This window comes from Protomyctophum parallelum (assembly GCF_964188405.1).
Source record: "Protomyctophum parallelum genome assembly, chromosome: 3".
Classification (NCBI taxonomy): domain Eukaryota; kingdom Metazoa; phylum Chordata; class Actinopteri; order Myctophiformes; family Myctophidae; genus Protomyctophum; species Protomyctophum parallelum.
This window is the reverse complement of record NC_139698.1, coordinates 8,218,536-8,234,532: the sequence shown is the minus strand read 5'-3', so window position 1 is coordinate 8,234,532 and position 15,997 is coordinate 8,218,536. Positions and strand designations below refer to the sequence as shown.

Genomic DNA, 15,997 nt, shown 5'->3' with positions numbered 1-15,997 from the left:
TTAAGTATTTTTAATCTTTGTTTGACCGATTTGGTCGCTTTATTTCTTCTTGTTTGTTTACCGTTTATTGTACCGCCTCCCGGTGTGCGGTTGGCTTGTGCGGTTGGGTTCTGCTTGGAGGGCTAAGGTTAATGGTGATTACACTGCGATATGAAATACTGGGCTAAAAAAATATATATATGGTAAATAAAAGGCACTCTCTGTCTTTAGAGACTGCCTTTAATATGCATGGTATTATGCAGGAGAGTCAAAAACAGACGATAGAAAATACAGTTTCCGAGTTCGAAATATGTGAATATAGGGTGAAAAAACGTGTACGTCACCAAGAGGAGGGCGGCGTCTGAAAAGCTAGCGGCGCCATTCTTGTGGGCTTTAAATTCTAGCCCACATCACTCAGAATAGAGTGACGGTGGTCTGTTTTAAATATTGAGCTCGTTCTTGGCGACAACATAGTGAACCAACACCAGGATGGATAGAAAGAACGTCAGGCCCAATTAAATACCTTTCAAGGACAAGGAAAGTATCGTGAACAAACACGGCTGTGCTTAGATACTTTGTTGAACGTTATGTCTCTGCGCCCGGGCGTGCGCCGTACAGCCGAGATCCAAAGCCATTCTACGTCTTTTTGTAAACTCGTTCAGGAAAATCTGGGTTCCTTGATGCTGTCTCCATGCTGGTGGAAAGCTGAAAATCTAATTCCGTTTTCTGGCTCATTCCTTCGACGTGACCTGCTGCTGTGGCACTTATTTACTGAGCAAGTCTGCACCGTTGTGAGGTCAGTTTAAAAAAAGAACGTATACAAGCTGAAGCACACCAGACATCAGCGCTGGAAGGGGGGTGCGGAGGGTGCTCCAGCACCCCCTGCTGGTGGAGAGGAGAAGGTTTTGACACGTCTATCAGAGTGTGCTGAATTCAGAATGCAAAGCGAGTGAGTTGACAGATAGACACAACATGACGAGACTGCAAAAACCTATTGTAGTTTTACTTTCACCTGCACCAGGTTTAAAGAAATCTAACCCAAACAACAACACAATAAGAGTCACATACTGTTATTATGATTAACTCGGCTAACTAGGTCCTAAATAAGTCATTATTAGGCCAATTATACCCGAATGCGATTTCCCTCCCACCCTTCAGCCCCCCCTGGTATAAATACCTTCCAGCGCCCCCGACACCAGATAGTCGCTCAATGTAAACAAACCCGACAAGCCAACAGGTATGGCGGCCGCGAACCACGTGACACATATGTTGACGCCCCCTCAAGGAGATTTTGGTACGCTCTTGGCTACTGTTCCACAGCATGGAGTCAGTCCACCAGATCATAAACCTTTATTTGTTCTATTATGCTATTGTGCGTGCGTGGGCGTGCTTGAGCGAGTGTGCGACTGTGCGTGTGTGCGTGTGTGCATGTGCGTGTGTGTGTGTGTGTGTGTGTGTGTGCGTGTGCGCGTGTGTGTGTGTGTGTGTGTGTGTGTGTGTGTGTGTGTGTGTGCGTACCTTCACAGGACTCCTGTTGACTGTACAGTAGTAGTTGTCCAGTGTGCGGTTGGGCGGGGCTTTGCGGCGTACCGTCTCTTTAATTCCCATCAGGGAGGCCAGGGGCGTGGCCACCCTCCTTGATTGACAGGAGAGAGGGAAAGGTTCATCACAGTCTGTTTTACTCAAGTAAAAGTATCAATACTGCAAAGTAGAACTACTCCGTTCCGTCCAGAATTCTTGAATAAAAGTATATTGGAATCAAAATGTACTTAAAAGTACCAAAAGTACTACTCACTATTCATAATGTCCCATTTCAAGTTTGCAAATGTATACAAATCCTTTTGAAAATAGCAGATCTACAAGCTCACAATGCAATACAAACTATAGGATAGCCGGGTCAACTATACACATGCTTATCTGAATTACAGTTTAACCTTTAACCTGCATACTACTAAGCATGCAAATGAAAAGATAAGAGATTAATTTGAGGCGGGTGAAAGTGCAATACTAGGATAATAATGGTCGCCAGGCGTCATGCAGCATTTCCTGCTGCTGTGTTGAGGACTTATTTCACTGTATACAGTACTATATATCTGACCATGAGTGACAGGCAATAGAGCGTCGCAGTCCCGCCCCCTTTCATGACGACGCCAGGCCCAGGAAATAAATCACAATGAATTTTTCCCATAGACATTTCAAAAAGACCTTTTTTTTACTCCTACATTTTTATCCCACGATTTTGTAACCCAGCTACACTTCCTCTGCCAACCTGGGGGGGCAGCGGACTGACCTCATGCCTCCTTCTATGCATGAGGAGTCCAAGCTGCTTCTTTTCACCTGACAGAGGGGAATTTCCCCGGCCGGACGTAGCGCGTGGAAGGGACACGTTATTCCGACCAGTTCCTTTCCCCTCCATCAGGAGGCCAGGGGGAGGTTTCAAAAAGACCTTTTAAGCGTCGTACGAAGCCAACTCGAGTCGTGACAAAATCATGACAACACACACAATATTTTGGACAAAACAAATAATTACATAGAAGAAAAACAACAAAAAAAGTGTTGTAACCTGACGTTTTTTTTTCTACTTTCTAATTCTTTGTTTGGCCCGACATGTTTAGTTTGTTGTCATGATGTGTCACGACAAGAGTTGTCTTTGTCCGCGGTGTAAACGTCTTTAAATAAATACTTTCTGAAATGTCTATGAGGAAAATGAACGGAGAATCATTTCCTGGGCCCTGGTGGTAGGGGGCGGGACTGCGACGCTCTATAGGCATGCTCCAACATGTGGCCCGTCGTCCTCCCATCCAAGGTCCGCCCTGGCATTTAACCCATTCTGACCTGAGATCAGATTCATACGAGGTTTCCACTGGACACACACTGGTCTGATTAAACCCATTCTGACCTGAGATCAGATTCATACGAGGTTTCCACTGGACACACACTGGTCCTGATGAACCCATTCTGACCTGAGATCAGATTCATACGAGGTTTCCGCCGGACACACACTGGTCCTGATGAACCCATTCTGACCTGAGATCAGATTCTAAAAAATGTCAGTCGTTCTTCGATTTTTCAAAAAATAGCAGACCTACAAGCTCGTATCGCGCCACTCGGTGGCGCGATATGAGCTTGTAGATCTGCTATTTTTAAATAGCTAAAGCATAACATGATGCTGACACCATAATGGGTGCCCGGTCAGAATGGGTTAACCCATTCAGAATGGGTTAACCCATTCTGAATGGGTTAACCCGGTCAGAATGGGTTAACCCATTTAGACCTGAGATCGATTCTATCCACGTTTTTCTCCGCCAAGGTACAGTGGCTCCTTGTGTGTGTGTGCTTTGCTTCATTCAGGCCACGTTGCCATGTCTGCTTATTATAAGCAACCTTTGACTTGTTTTTTTCTGTAAAGTCACTTGCAAATAAATTATTGGTATAGTTGCTGGTTGATGTTTTTTTGGGCTTGATTCTAAAGTGTACAGTAGTTGCTTATTTGGGCTTGCTTCCACATGTCTTCACATCAAGGAACCCCAGATTAATATGTAATTGTCCACAGACATACATCTGAACATGTATTAAAAATATTCAATGTGTTTTTTAAATAACGAATGTACAACCTCACAATGTGTCGCTGTGAGCTTGTAGATCAGCTATTTTCATTTGTGCTTGTTTTCATAGACCTGGCCACTTGTTTCTCTTGCGAAACTGACAACACAGCAAGAGAAAGAGGAACTTATGCACACACAAACGCAATGCACTATGGGCTGTAAGAAAACACACACACACACACGCACACACGCACACGCACGCACGCACGCACACACACACACACACACACACACACACACACACACACACACACACACACACACACACACACACACACACACACACACACACACACACACACACACACACACAGTATTGGACACTGGTGGTTACTACGTGACCAGAAGATATACTATGAGATAAGGATATTAAGAACAGAGTGAACAGCAACAGGAATGTGCATCTCATATCGCTGGGCATAGACGTCAGTAGTTGTTGTTCAGACTCATCATATCACGGGCGGTACGCTTACGGAGATGAGTGATTCACCACCATGTGTGTGCTTCTCAACCAGTGGTCCGGGGAGTCTTTGAGGGGGATGGTAACCAAATGGACCCTTATAGATCTTGAACTCTTACGAGAGACAGCGTAAAATGAAACCAAATGGACCCTAAAGGCCTATAACATGACGTCAGCACTCACCCCAACACATCTCTCTGTTTTTTACTAGTAACCACTGTTTCGTTGGTCAGCTTATCACCTAAAACTATGAGTATGAATAGCCTTCATTTTACCCTCTCAAGAGTAAAATTGTTGTTAAATCTGAATTACTTAATTTACAAGAAGTCTATCACAAATTAGAGAATGTAGAAGAGTTGTTATTTTGATCAAACGTTTGCCTGTTATCTCTCCTATGGTCTCACATCAACACAGCATGGAATTGTGGACAAAATCAACAACAAAATATGCTAAGTCGTGGGGTCCGAGAGTCCGTGGCTTTAAATGTCGAATAACTAATAAATGGACTTTGATATGAAAAGGGTGGAAAACCACTGGTGCAGCCAGCTGGGTCAGGCAGATAAAGGTTATCATAATGTGTGCCAACAGACAAAAGATCCTCTTTCTTACACGGTATCTATATGCGTGCCTCTTTTGCGGCTGAAGACAGAGATACAGTGCTTACAGTAGGACATGTGTATGCCTCTGCGTGTGCACCGTTTGACACACTGCTGCTATATAGGATAAGATATTGCAATCTGCACATGTATAAGATTATTACCTGCACATTGTACCTGTGAGTCTGTGACACTATACTGCTGCTAAAAGATAAGCTGTATTGTATGCTCTGATGACGGCTCATAGTTGAAACGTGTAACGTGTGAGTACTTTGTCCGACATTATTGAAATGTGTGGATGTGCTACATTTTGGGGATTGTTTTAACACATTCTGACCTGAGATCAGATTCATACGAGGTTTCCGCCGGACACACACTGGGTCTGATGAACCCATTCTGACCTGAGATCAGATTCTAGAAATGTCAGTCGCTCTTCGATTTTTCAAAAATAGCAGACCTACAAGCTCGTATCGCGCCACTCGGTGGCGCGATACGAGCTTGTAGGTCTGCTATTTTTCAATAGCTAAAGCCCGACATGATGCTAACACCAAAATGGGTTCAGGTCAGAATGGGTTAATTCCTACTTTTATTATGACAACTAAAAATAAAAGACTATACTGACTTGATGGAGGGGAAAGGAACTGGTTGGAATAACGTGTTCCTTCCACGCGCTACGTCCAACCAGGGAAACTCCCCCCTGTCAGGTGTAAAAGGAGCAACTTGGACACTCAGGCATGAAGGAAGCATGAGTTCAAGTCCGTTGCTCTCCCCTTGTCCCCCATATATAGGGACTAGGTTGGTGGAGGGTGTGTAGAGCCCAGGATCACATTAGATGATTGACACAGGGGTGAAAAATGGGTTACAAAATTGTGGGATAATTTTTTTTTATATATATATAAAAAACAAAAATTAAAAACAAACAAAATGGTTGTCCAAATCAAGCCTAACGGACAGATCAGGAACGGACGGACTGACCTTTCAAAGAGCTGTCTGACGATCATGAACATGAAGGCGATGGGCAGCGCCACCCACAGGTCAGCCGTCTTGGCGTAGACGCGTCCATCTTTGTCCTGAAGGTCAGCCCAGCCCAGACCCGCTGGAAACCACAGGCTCTCCTGCCAGAACCACTCACTGAGCGACCGCAGCATCCTGACACATGCACAGACACACGCACACGCACACGCACACGCACGCACAGACACATGCACGCACAGACACACACACGCACAAACAATTTAGCAGGCATTTAGCAGACGTTCTTAATCCACAGCGATGTACAGTAAGCAAGAACAACACATGGTAATACTGTACATAAAATACATAAAAATTGTCATCATGAAACATACATAAGAGAAGAACCTAACAGTGGAATATCTATAAAATTAAATGTGTATACACTATAGAGCTATGTTGATTTTTTTAAATGTCATTCCACTAGTTGAGAAACAGTGAACTGAATGACCTATGATGACCGTCCATGTATAGTCATTTACTGACAAATTGGAGGTCAAGAAATTCAACAGAAAAAGGGAGTAAGAATCTCAAGAGGGGGAAGTGCAGCGGATTGTCTGGTTGAGTCATTATTATTAGGAAAGTATAGTTAGTAGTCAGTGGACCATTGGTTGAGAAACAGTGGGATGTATACACATGGGATGCATAGCAAGTGTTACAAAAGCATTAATCTTAGCCCTTAGCCCATATCCCCAGATTCCCCACCCAACACAACAGTGGTCTCCAGGTTGATTCTAAGTCAGGGTGGTTCACAAATTCACAATCAGTTGAAAAGCCCTGCTCTAGAGTGCTATGTCTTCTACATGAAAATAATGCTAACTAAGTTACATAAAAATAAAATGAGCCTTTGCATACGCCTGCAAGGTCGTCAAGGCTAGGGCAAGTGTAACGGCAAGTGTCGTTGGGATTGGGAGTGAGTCTGCAGTTCTGACTGCAATGGATGGGAAGTTCATTCCATAGTTTTGGAGCCAGAAGGGAGACGAGTTTGGGACGTGTGGAGCGTTGTCCTGGTGTCCCACACACACACACACACACGCACGCACGCACGCACGCACGCACGCACGCACGCACGCACGCACGCATACACTGTCTCCCTCTCAGTGCCAGTGGCCCAAGCTACTGTCTGTCTCTACTACACTGTCTCCCTCTCAGCTGTCCTACTGTCTGTCTCTACTACACTGTCTCCCTCTCAGCTGTCCTACTGTCTGTCTCTCCTACACCGTCTCCCTCCCAGCTGTCCTACTGTCTGTCTCTCCTACACTGTCTCCCTCTCAGCTGTCCTACTGTCTGTCTCCACTGCACTGTCTCCCTCTCAGCTGTCCTACTGTCTGTCTCTCCTATACACCGTCTCCCTCCCAGCTGTCCTACTGTCTGTCTCTCCTACACCGTCTCCCTCTCAGCTGTCCTACTGTCTGTCTCTCCTATACACCGTCTCCCTCTCAGCTGTCCTACTGTCTGTCTCTCCTACACTGTCTCCCTCTCAGTGGCCCAAGCCAAGCTACTGTCTGTCTCTCCTACACTGTCTCCCTCTCAGCTGTCCTACTGTCTGTCTCTCCTACACTGTCTCCCTCTCAGCTGTCCTACTGTCTGTCTCTCCTACACTGTCTCTAATTAGGCTGCCTGCCATCTTTAAATGCTGCTTCCAAAGTACGGACTGCCACCACGCTGAGCACGGAGGCCTCGGTCCCGTCCATTCATCTGCGCTTATACAGCCGTGCATGTGATTAGGAAAGTGCAGTGTAATTACAGACAGAGTGGGGATAACACGTCATTAGGCTAATCTCTATCATCTGTCATCACCGGCGGAGCTAGTGTTTCTCCTAATATAGACCACAGAAGAAAGAAGGCCTCGCATGCGTTCACTTTTAGACACCCATTTACGGCCAATCAGTTTGGACAGTAAATTATCAACACTTTACAGGAAGATATACTGGCCTCACATACATTACACTGTACATTATTGCTGTGATATGGCCTCAGCTGCCTGACTCAGTGACAACACATGTACTGTATGTGTATATATTCCTCTGTGTGTGTGTAATAAATCCAGAATGTATGTGTAATGCATCGCTGCGTGTTGGCATATTATGTTCTCTGCGCCTGACGGATCCTCACCCACCACCCAGAGGTCTAGATGCCTTACAGATGGTCGCCCTTAAATCACAACAATTATCACTTGCATTCAGACAGCAGACTACATTAGACACATCTATTCACGGGGTGGGCGGCGGTGGCTCAGGGGTAGAGTTACTGGATGAAAACCGCAAGGTTCCGAGTTCGATCCCGGAATCCCCCAGAGTTATAGTGTCGAAGTGTCCTTGAGCAAGACGCTGAACCCCTAAATTGCTCCCGATGTGCAGGTTGGTGCCTTGCATGGTTTCCTCCGGCATTGGTGTGTGAATGTGTGTGTGAATGTAATGCACAATCTATGTAAAGCGCCTTGGATAAAGGCGCTATATAAATGTACCATTTAATGCACCATTCATACAGTAGACTGCATTAGACTGTATTTAGACAGTCACAGTAGACTCTAAATGATTGTTTTGTAAAGCACTTTGAATAGCCTTGTTGTTGAAATTTGCTATTCAAATGATATGCAAATTCTCTTGATAGGTGTAATGTGGAAACACGCACAGCGTTTCACCTTGTGCCGCGCTGCGAGCTTGTACATCTGTACATTTTTTCAAAGATCTTCAAAGTGTGGGCGAACTAGAGATTTTGAAGGCTTGTGGAATCGGCCTCAGTCAGGTCTTAACCCATTCTGACCTGAGATCAGATTCATACGAGTTTTCCACTGGACACACACTGGTCTGATTAACCCATTCTGACCTGAGATCAGATTCCATTTAGCTAAAGCATTTAGCTAAATGGATTAACCCATTCTGACCGGGCACCAATTTTGGTGTTGGCATCATGTTATGCTTTAGCTATTGAAAAATAGCAGATCTACAAGCTCATATCGCGCCACCGAGTGGCGCGATACGAGCTTGTAGGTCTGCTATTTTTTTTTAAATCGAAGAACGACTGACATAGAAACATAGCTTTTTCAGAAAACTGTCAGGATGTCGAAGACATTTTTTATAATCTGATCTCAGGTCAAAATGGGTTAATCGGTTAACACATTACAATAAGGATAATACAATGTAAGCATAGATAGCAATAAATACCAAACAATACTGGATGTGTACGTATTACAAGTAATGCTTGGTGGGTCGATCAAGACACGATCTTATCATAATCTTATCTCTCAGTGTAGCTTTGTAAAGAAAACCAAAAATAAACCCATCTAATCCTTTATCAGCAGGGTCATAAAGTGCACAATCAGAGGCATAAAACAAATACCCTCTGATGTTTTTTGTTTTTGTGACCATGCCCTCATTTATGTCTCCGACAGCCTCAGGGAGGGGGGGGGGGAGGGGGGGAGGGGGGAGAGGGGAGGGGAGGGGGGGGGGGAGACTCTTTTTAAAGCCTTGAGCTACTGGGCTCAGCTGGGCTGTCTGTGACTGAGTGAGGCGCTTCTGCTTATTAAAGTTTAACCATCACTTCTGGATACACAGACAGACAGACAACGTAAACACACACATAAACAAGCTGTCCCCTATTGTGGGAGCAGCGACAATTAATGTGTCTGGGCGTACACTTATATGGGCGATAATGCAGCTATAGTACTTCCCAAAGTGGGGCCCTTGAGGGAGTACCAGGGGGTCCCCAGCTAAATGATCATTAGGAACCAAATGGACCTACAGCTGACTGACAATGACCCCCTCTATGTATAACAAATACTCGCCTATTAACACAGTGATGCGTTGAAAAAAGACTACGAGTACAGTATAGGCTACAATTATGCAGCGCAGCGCCAATAACAAATATGATCTGCATAATATTACCTTGTATTTCTATTAACGATAATCATGAAGCCACTAGTGCTCATATAGGTTGTTTGTGAATGAAACAATAACCTCATTCATTCATGTATCATTTCAGACCTATAGCTGCCAGTTGAATCATTTAAAAAACGGGAAAGCATTTGTTGTCATTTTTAGTGTTAGTAGAGACAGACAGTAGGACAGCTGAGAGGGAGGCAGTGTATAGATTGCAAATGGAAAAATGGTAAATGGTGCATTTATATAGCGCCTTTATCCAAGGCGCTTTACGCATTACATTCACCCATTCACACACACACATTCAAACACCAATGGCGGAGGAAACCATGCAAGGCACCAACGAGCACATCAGGAGCAATAAGGGGTTCAGTGTCTTGCTCAAGGTCACGTCAACACTAAATCTGGGGGAGCTCGGGTTCGAACCCTTGCGGTTTCAATCCGGTCACTCTAGCCCTGGGCCACTGCCAACCCACACAAATGGACACTTAGATGTAACTCTCAGAGCATAGACAAATCAGGTGTAGGCAATCAATGCTGAGGTGTCAAGCAGCGCTTAATGGTACACCTAGCTGCTGTATGGCTGAGCCCATGCAGTGCACCCCTCCGTATGGATTCACTATTACCGGTACAAATGGAACCATCCAACTTCAACCGCTTATCCGTAGTCGGGTCGCGGGGGGCAACAGTTCCACCAGAGAGCTCCAGACCTTCCCTCTCCAGAGCAACATTAGTGACTTCCTCCTGGGGGATCCCGAGGCGTTCCAAGGCCAGTGAGTCGATGTATTTCCTCCAACTGTGCCTTGGTCTGCCCCGGGGTCTCCTCCCAGTGGGACGTGGTCCTTGGTCTGCCCCGGGGTCTCCTCCCAGTGGGACGTGGTCCTTGGTCTGCCCCAGGGTCTCCTCCCAGTGGGACGTGGTCCTTGGTCTGCCCCAGGGTCTCCTCCCAGTGGGACGTGATCCTTGGTCTGCCCCGGGGTCTCCTCCCAGTGGGACGTGCCTCGAGGACCTCCCTAGGGAGACGTCCGAGAGGCATCCTAACCAGATTCCAGAACCAACCAAAGCTGGCTCCTTTCCAGGCGAAGGAGCAGCAACTCTACTCCGAGTCTCTCTCGCGTGACTGAACTTCTCACCCTATATCCCTATAAGGGAGATGCCAGCCACCCGTCGGAGAAAACTAATTTTGGTCGCTTGTATTCACAACCTTATTCTTTCAGTCATGACACACACTTCATGACCATAGCCATATAGGTGACAGTACTAGGAACGAAGAGTTGTATATAGTACTGGTTGTTGGGGAAGTTGGGGAAGAAATACATCAGAAGAACCAACAATTTAAAGTCCAGAGACTGGTCTGTGGTCAGTCAGGGTCTGCTTTGGTTGGACAGTGATCCACCAAATGAACACATTCACTTATTTTTTTTAAGATTTAGTTTTCTGCCTTCATTGATAGTTATTAGTGAAGACAGACAGGAACGAGGGAGAGAGAGAATGGGAGAGACATGCAGCAGAAAAGGTCGTCATGAACGGGACTCGAACACGTGGCGCGCCGTCAGGCCATGTGGCATGATGCGCCTGGACCGCTAGACCGGCGGGCGCCCCGAACACACTCACTTCTTCCACAGTGACTCACACAGAGAGAGGACTCCCCCTGATCGCCCAGAGGGAGAGGGAGAGAGAGAGAGAGAGAGGGAGGGGGAAGGAGCTGTCCACAGTGGGTGGTGTTACAAATACCAGAGGTGGGGTGTGTGACTGTGCATGTGGGTGTGTATGGTATTTGAGATGCGTGTGCATGTGTGCATGTGTGCGTGAGTGTGTGTGTGTGTGTGTGTGTGTGGTGCGTGCGTGTGTGCGTGCGTGTTTGAGGTTCATGGATGAATCACAGCGGACTTCCTCCAGATGCCAGATGGTCATGTATGTCTCTCTCAAACTATTTCTCTCTCTCTCTCTCTCTCACTTTCTGGGCCTTCAAGGGGGGGGGAGTCCTCCTCTGTGACTCACAGTGGAATAAATTAGTGTCTTCTCTTCATTGCTGGAAGACTGTCCAAACGAAGCAGGCTGAACTGAACTAAAACTAAACCAAACCAAAGGAGTGCAGCGTTGCATTCTGCTCCTGTGACATCACTGCCTTGTCATCTGCCCTGTCACTATAATAGCATGACATCATCCATGATGTGGCCCATAGTTTACTCTACTTTATTATGGATCCCCATTAGCACGTGCAAAACCGTGGCTATTCTTCCTGGGGTCCAGGAATGGAACGAGGGTGGAACTATCATGTGTCCAAAACTGTTACTTCTCAGGATTCAACTAAATCACCCCCGTATGAACTATGAAGTGAGGGGCGCCTTTATCGTTATACATACATCATCATCATACATCATATTTGGCGGACATTTGACCTAATTTCTCCTTTCATTGTCAATAGCAAATATTGTGACGTGTGGGGACAAAAGCTGTATATAGGAGGGGCTATAGCAGCGCCCCTCAAAAATCACACCCGTGCTTTATAGACACAAACACTCAAAGCTGGACACCCCTTAAAAATAGCAAAGGCAGCGAATCGAGCTGGCACTGTAGAGCTGATACTGTACGTTTGTGACGCTGTAGTAGGATCAAATATGGATCGATTATCGATAATCATTAGGTTTTCTGGGTGGCGATCTTTTTTCCGACACCCTTTTGGCCGACAGGACAATGGTCCGACTTCTGTCTGACAGCATCCATAATCATTAGGTTTTCTGTCTGACAGCATCCATAATCATTAGGTTTTCTGCCTGACAGCATCCATAATCATTAGGTTTTCAGTCTGACAGCATCGATAATCATTAGGTTTTCAGTCTGACAGCATCCATAATCATTAGGTTTTCTGTCTGACAGCATCCATAATCATTAGGTTTTCTGACAGCATCCATAATCATTAGGTTTTCAGTCTGACAGCATCCATAATCATTAGGTTTTCTGTCTGACAGCATCCATAATCATTAGGTTTTCTGTCTGACAGCATCCATAATCATTAGGTTTTCTGACAGCATCGATAATCATTAGGTCTTCTGTCTGACAGCATCCATAATCATTAGGTTTTCTGTCTGACAGCATCCATAATCATTAGGTTTTCTGTCTCACAGCATCCATAATCATTAGGTTTTCTGACAGCATCGATAATCATTAGGTCTTCTGTCTGACAGCATCCATAATCATTAGGTTTTCTGTCTGACAGCATCCATAATCATTAGGTCTTCTGTCTGACAGCATCCATAATCATTAGGTTTTCTGTCTGACAGCATCCATAATCATTAGGTTTTCTGACAGCATCCATAATCATTAGGTTTTCTGCCTGACAGCATCCATAATCATTAGGTTTTCAGTCTGACAGCATCGATAATCATTAGGTTTTCAGTCTGACAGCATCCATAATCATTAGGTTTTCTGTCTGACAGCATCCATAATCATTAGGTTTTCTGACAGCATCCATAATCATTAGGTTTTCAGTCTGACAGCATCGATAATCAATAGGTTTTCTGTCTGACAGCATCCATAATCATTAGGTCTTCTGTCTGACAGCATCCATAATCATTAGGTTTTCTGACTGACAGCATCCATAATCATTAGGTTTTCAGTCTGACAGCATCGATAATCATTAGGTTTTCAGTCTGACAGCATCCATAATCATTAGGTTTTCTGACAGCATCCATAATCATTAGGTTTTCTGACAGCATCCATAATCATTAGGTTTTCTGACAGCATCCATAATCATTAGGTTTTCTGTCTCACAGCATCCATAATCATTAGGTTTTCTGTCTGACAGCATCCATAATCATTAGGTTTTCTGTCTGACAGGATCCATAATCATTATGTTTTCTGTCTGACAGCATCCATAATCATTAGGTTTTCTGTCTGACAGCATCCATAATCATTATGTTTTCTGTCTGACAGCATCCATAATCATTAGGTTTTCTGTCTGACAGCATCCATAATCATTAGGTTTTCTGACAGCATCCATAATCATTAGGTTTTCTGACAGCATCCATAATCATTAGGTTTTCTGTCTCACAGCATCCATAATCATTAGGTTTTCTGTCTGACAGCATCCATAATCATTAGGTTTTCTGTCTGACAGGATCCATAATCATTATGTTTTCTGTCTGACAGCATCCATAATCATTAGGTTTTCTGTCTGACAGCATCCATAATCATTAGGTTTTCTGTCTGACAGCATCCATAATCATTAGGTTTTCTGTCTGACAGCATCCATAATCATTAGGTTTTCTGTCTGACAGCATCCATAATCATTAGGTCTTCTGTCTGACAGCATCCATAATCATTAGGTCTTCCATTCATTCTGTTGAAGTAAGTACAGCTCAGAAATGTCATATTTCCATCATCATATCCACATCCTTGAATGTTGACAGGACTGTTTTCCTGGTCCCTTAGAATAGAAATGTTATGGTTTACAAACGTTTTTGGAGTTTTCGTTTTTTGCTTCCAAACTTTAATGGACAGAGTTAGAGTTTTATTTGTCTGCTCCCCAAATAGCTCATATATATACAAGCTCAGTGCGTCATGAGTTGGACGGCTATTCTTGGCTTTAGACTTTTAGCTTTTAGACTTTAAAAAACCCATTCATAAAATCGTCATTTTGAAAATGCTGATGTCCTCACAAGTATAGAAATGGAAATGTGCGTGCGTGCGTGGTGGCGTGCGTGCGTGGCGTCGTGGCGTGTGTGTGTGTGTGTGTGTGTGTGTGTGTGTGTGTGTGTGTGTGTGTGTGTGTGTAAAGCAAAGCCCCGCCAGGTGCAAGTGGTTGCATAAACCTCTATAAATCCATACTTCCTGATCATATCGCAGCGTCTGCTCTCATTCCTAATTGGTTCCTTGTCCAAATCCTTGAATAATATATTCTTTCACAGCGAACGTTTTTTAACTCATATCTTTGCTTCTGGGAGGGAGGGTCCCTCCCTGGAACAACACATTTTCAGATGGGGGTCCGCGGCCAAATACAGACAATTCTGAGGTCTTTGACATGGAAACTTTGAGAACCACTTGACATAGAAACATAGGTTTTCTATGTTTTTTAGAATGGGCTTCAGGTCTTAAATGGGTTAAAGGTAGGGTGAGTGATATATTTCTCTTATAAATAGCAATAGTAATCATTGCTACAGAGTGTTTGTTCAGTAACAGAAGGTCATCCTGTCTCTACAGATCTCTAACCCAATTAGACCTGTCACCTGAGGACGATTCAAAAAAATAGTTTTCTGAAAAACCTATGTTTCTATGTGAGTGGTTCTCAACCTTTCTATCTCAATTAAGGACCCCTGGAATTATCTGTATTTAGCTGCGGACCCCTGTCTGAAAATATGTTGTTCCAGGGACCCCCCCCAGAAGCAAAGATTTCAGTTTAAAAACGTTTGCTCTGAAATGATATATATTCAATGATTTGCATGCATATTTTCCCCGATTTTTCAGAAATAGCAGATCTACAAGCTCGTAGCGCGGCACAGAGCTTGTAGATCTGCTATTTTCCTATAGCTAAAGCAGGGGTGGGCAACTGGCGGGCCGGGGGGCCCGGGGGCACACCTTCACTTAATGTGGCCCTCAGGTTAATATCAGAATACTGATATAATATTGGTTCCAGCTGTTTACAATTCCACAACATGCAAACATGACCTGCTTTAATTACTTCAGTCCAAATTAGTAGCTCAATGCTCAACACACGTATAAATAAATTGGCATTTGAAATGACATAACAATGTACATTTTCAGGATTCCAATTCGAATATAGCAAAAATAGCCGATCTACAAGCTCAAAACGCATCGCGCTTTGTAGATCGGCTATTTTTGCTACGACAGTAATATAATATGGCCCTAGGGAGTGAGTGTGGAAATATAGTGGCCCTCTCCATCGTCAAAGTTGCCCACGCCACCCCTGAGCTAAAGTGTAACATAGAAGTGTAATATATAGAAAATACATTTTCAGGTATACTGTAGGGGACAAAAGCCTTTGCATATATTTTCTAATGGGGGTCCGTGTGGGCTAATGAGGGTCAATTTGGGGGTCCTTGACATGAAAAGGTTTGGGAACCACTGAAATGAAAGACAGATTGGGGGGGGGGGGAGGGCATAAATATATATAAGATAAGAAAGATAGAAGGCTCACCCGCGCTCTGGCCAATGGAGAGCGACGTCACTACGTGGCGGCCATCTTACTTGTACTTTTTAAATAACCATAACTTGCTCAATTTTCAACCGACTTTCAAACGGTTTGGTTTGTTATATAGACGACGTCCACATACTCATATATGCTTTTATACGACGTTCATATATATAAAAAAAAAACTAAATTAACCAGATAAGCGTTAACCCGAATCATAGCCACGTTGACAACGTTTGTAATAAACCAAGCCGTTTGTAAATCCGTCAAGATTTGAGGGAGTTATATGACTATTTGTTGTTTGAGCTGTCATT

General features: G+C 44.3%; 1 protein-coding gene across 1 annotated transcript in view; it reads right to left on the bottom strand.

The window, feature by feature from the left end:
• Positions 1 to 15,997, bottom strand: part of cers2b (ceramide synthase 2b) — a 54,156-nt gene that overhangs the window by 12,274 nt on the left and 25,885 nt on the right. The window contains exons 2-3 of the mRNA XM_083761118.1: positions 5,616 to 5,789; positions 1,498 to 1,615 (exon numbers count right to left, since the gene is read on the bottom strand). Of these exons, the coding sequence (XP_083617244.1) occupies positions 1,498 to 1,615; positions 5,616 to 5,788 (291 nt within the window). The 5' untranslated portion in view covers position 5,789. The remainder of the gene's footprint in view (positions 1 to 1,497; positions 1,616 to 5,615; positions 5,790 to 15,997) is intronic.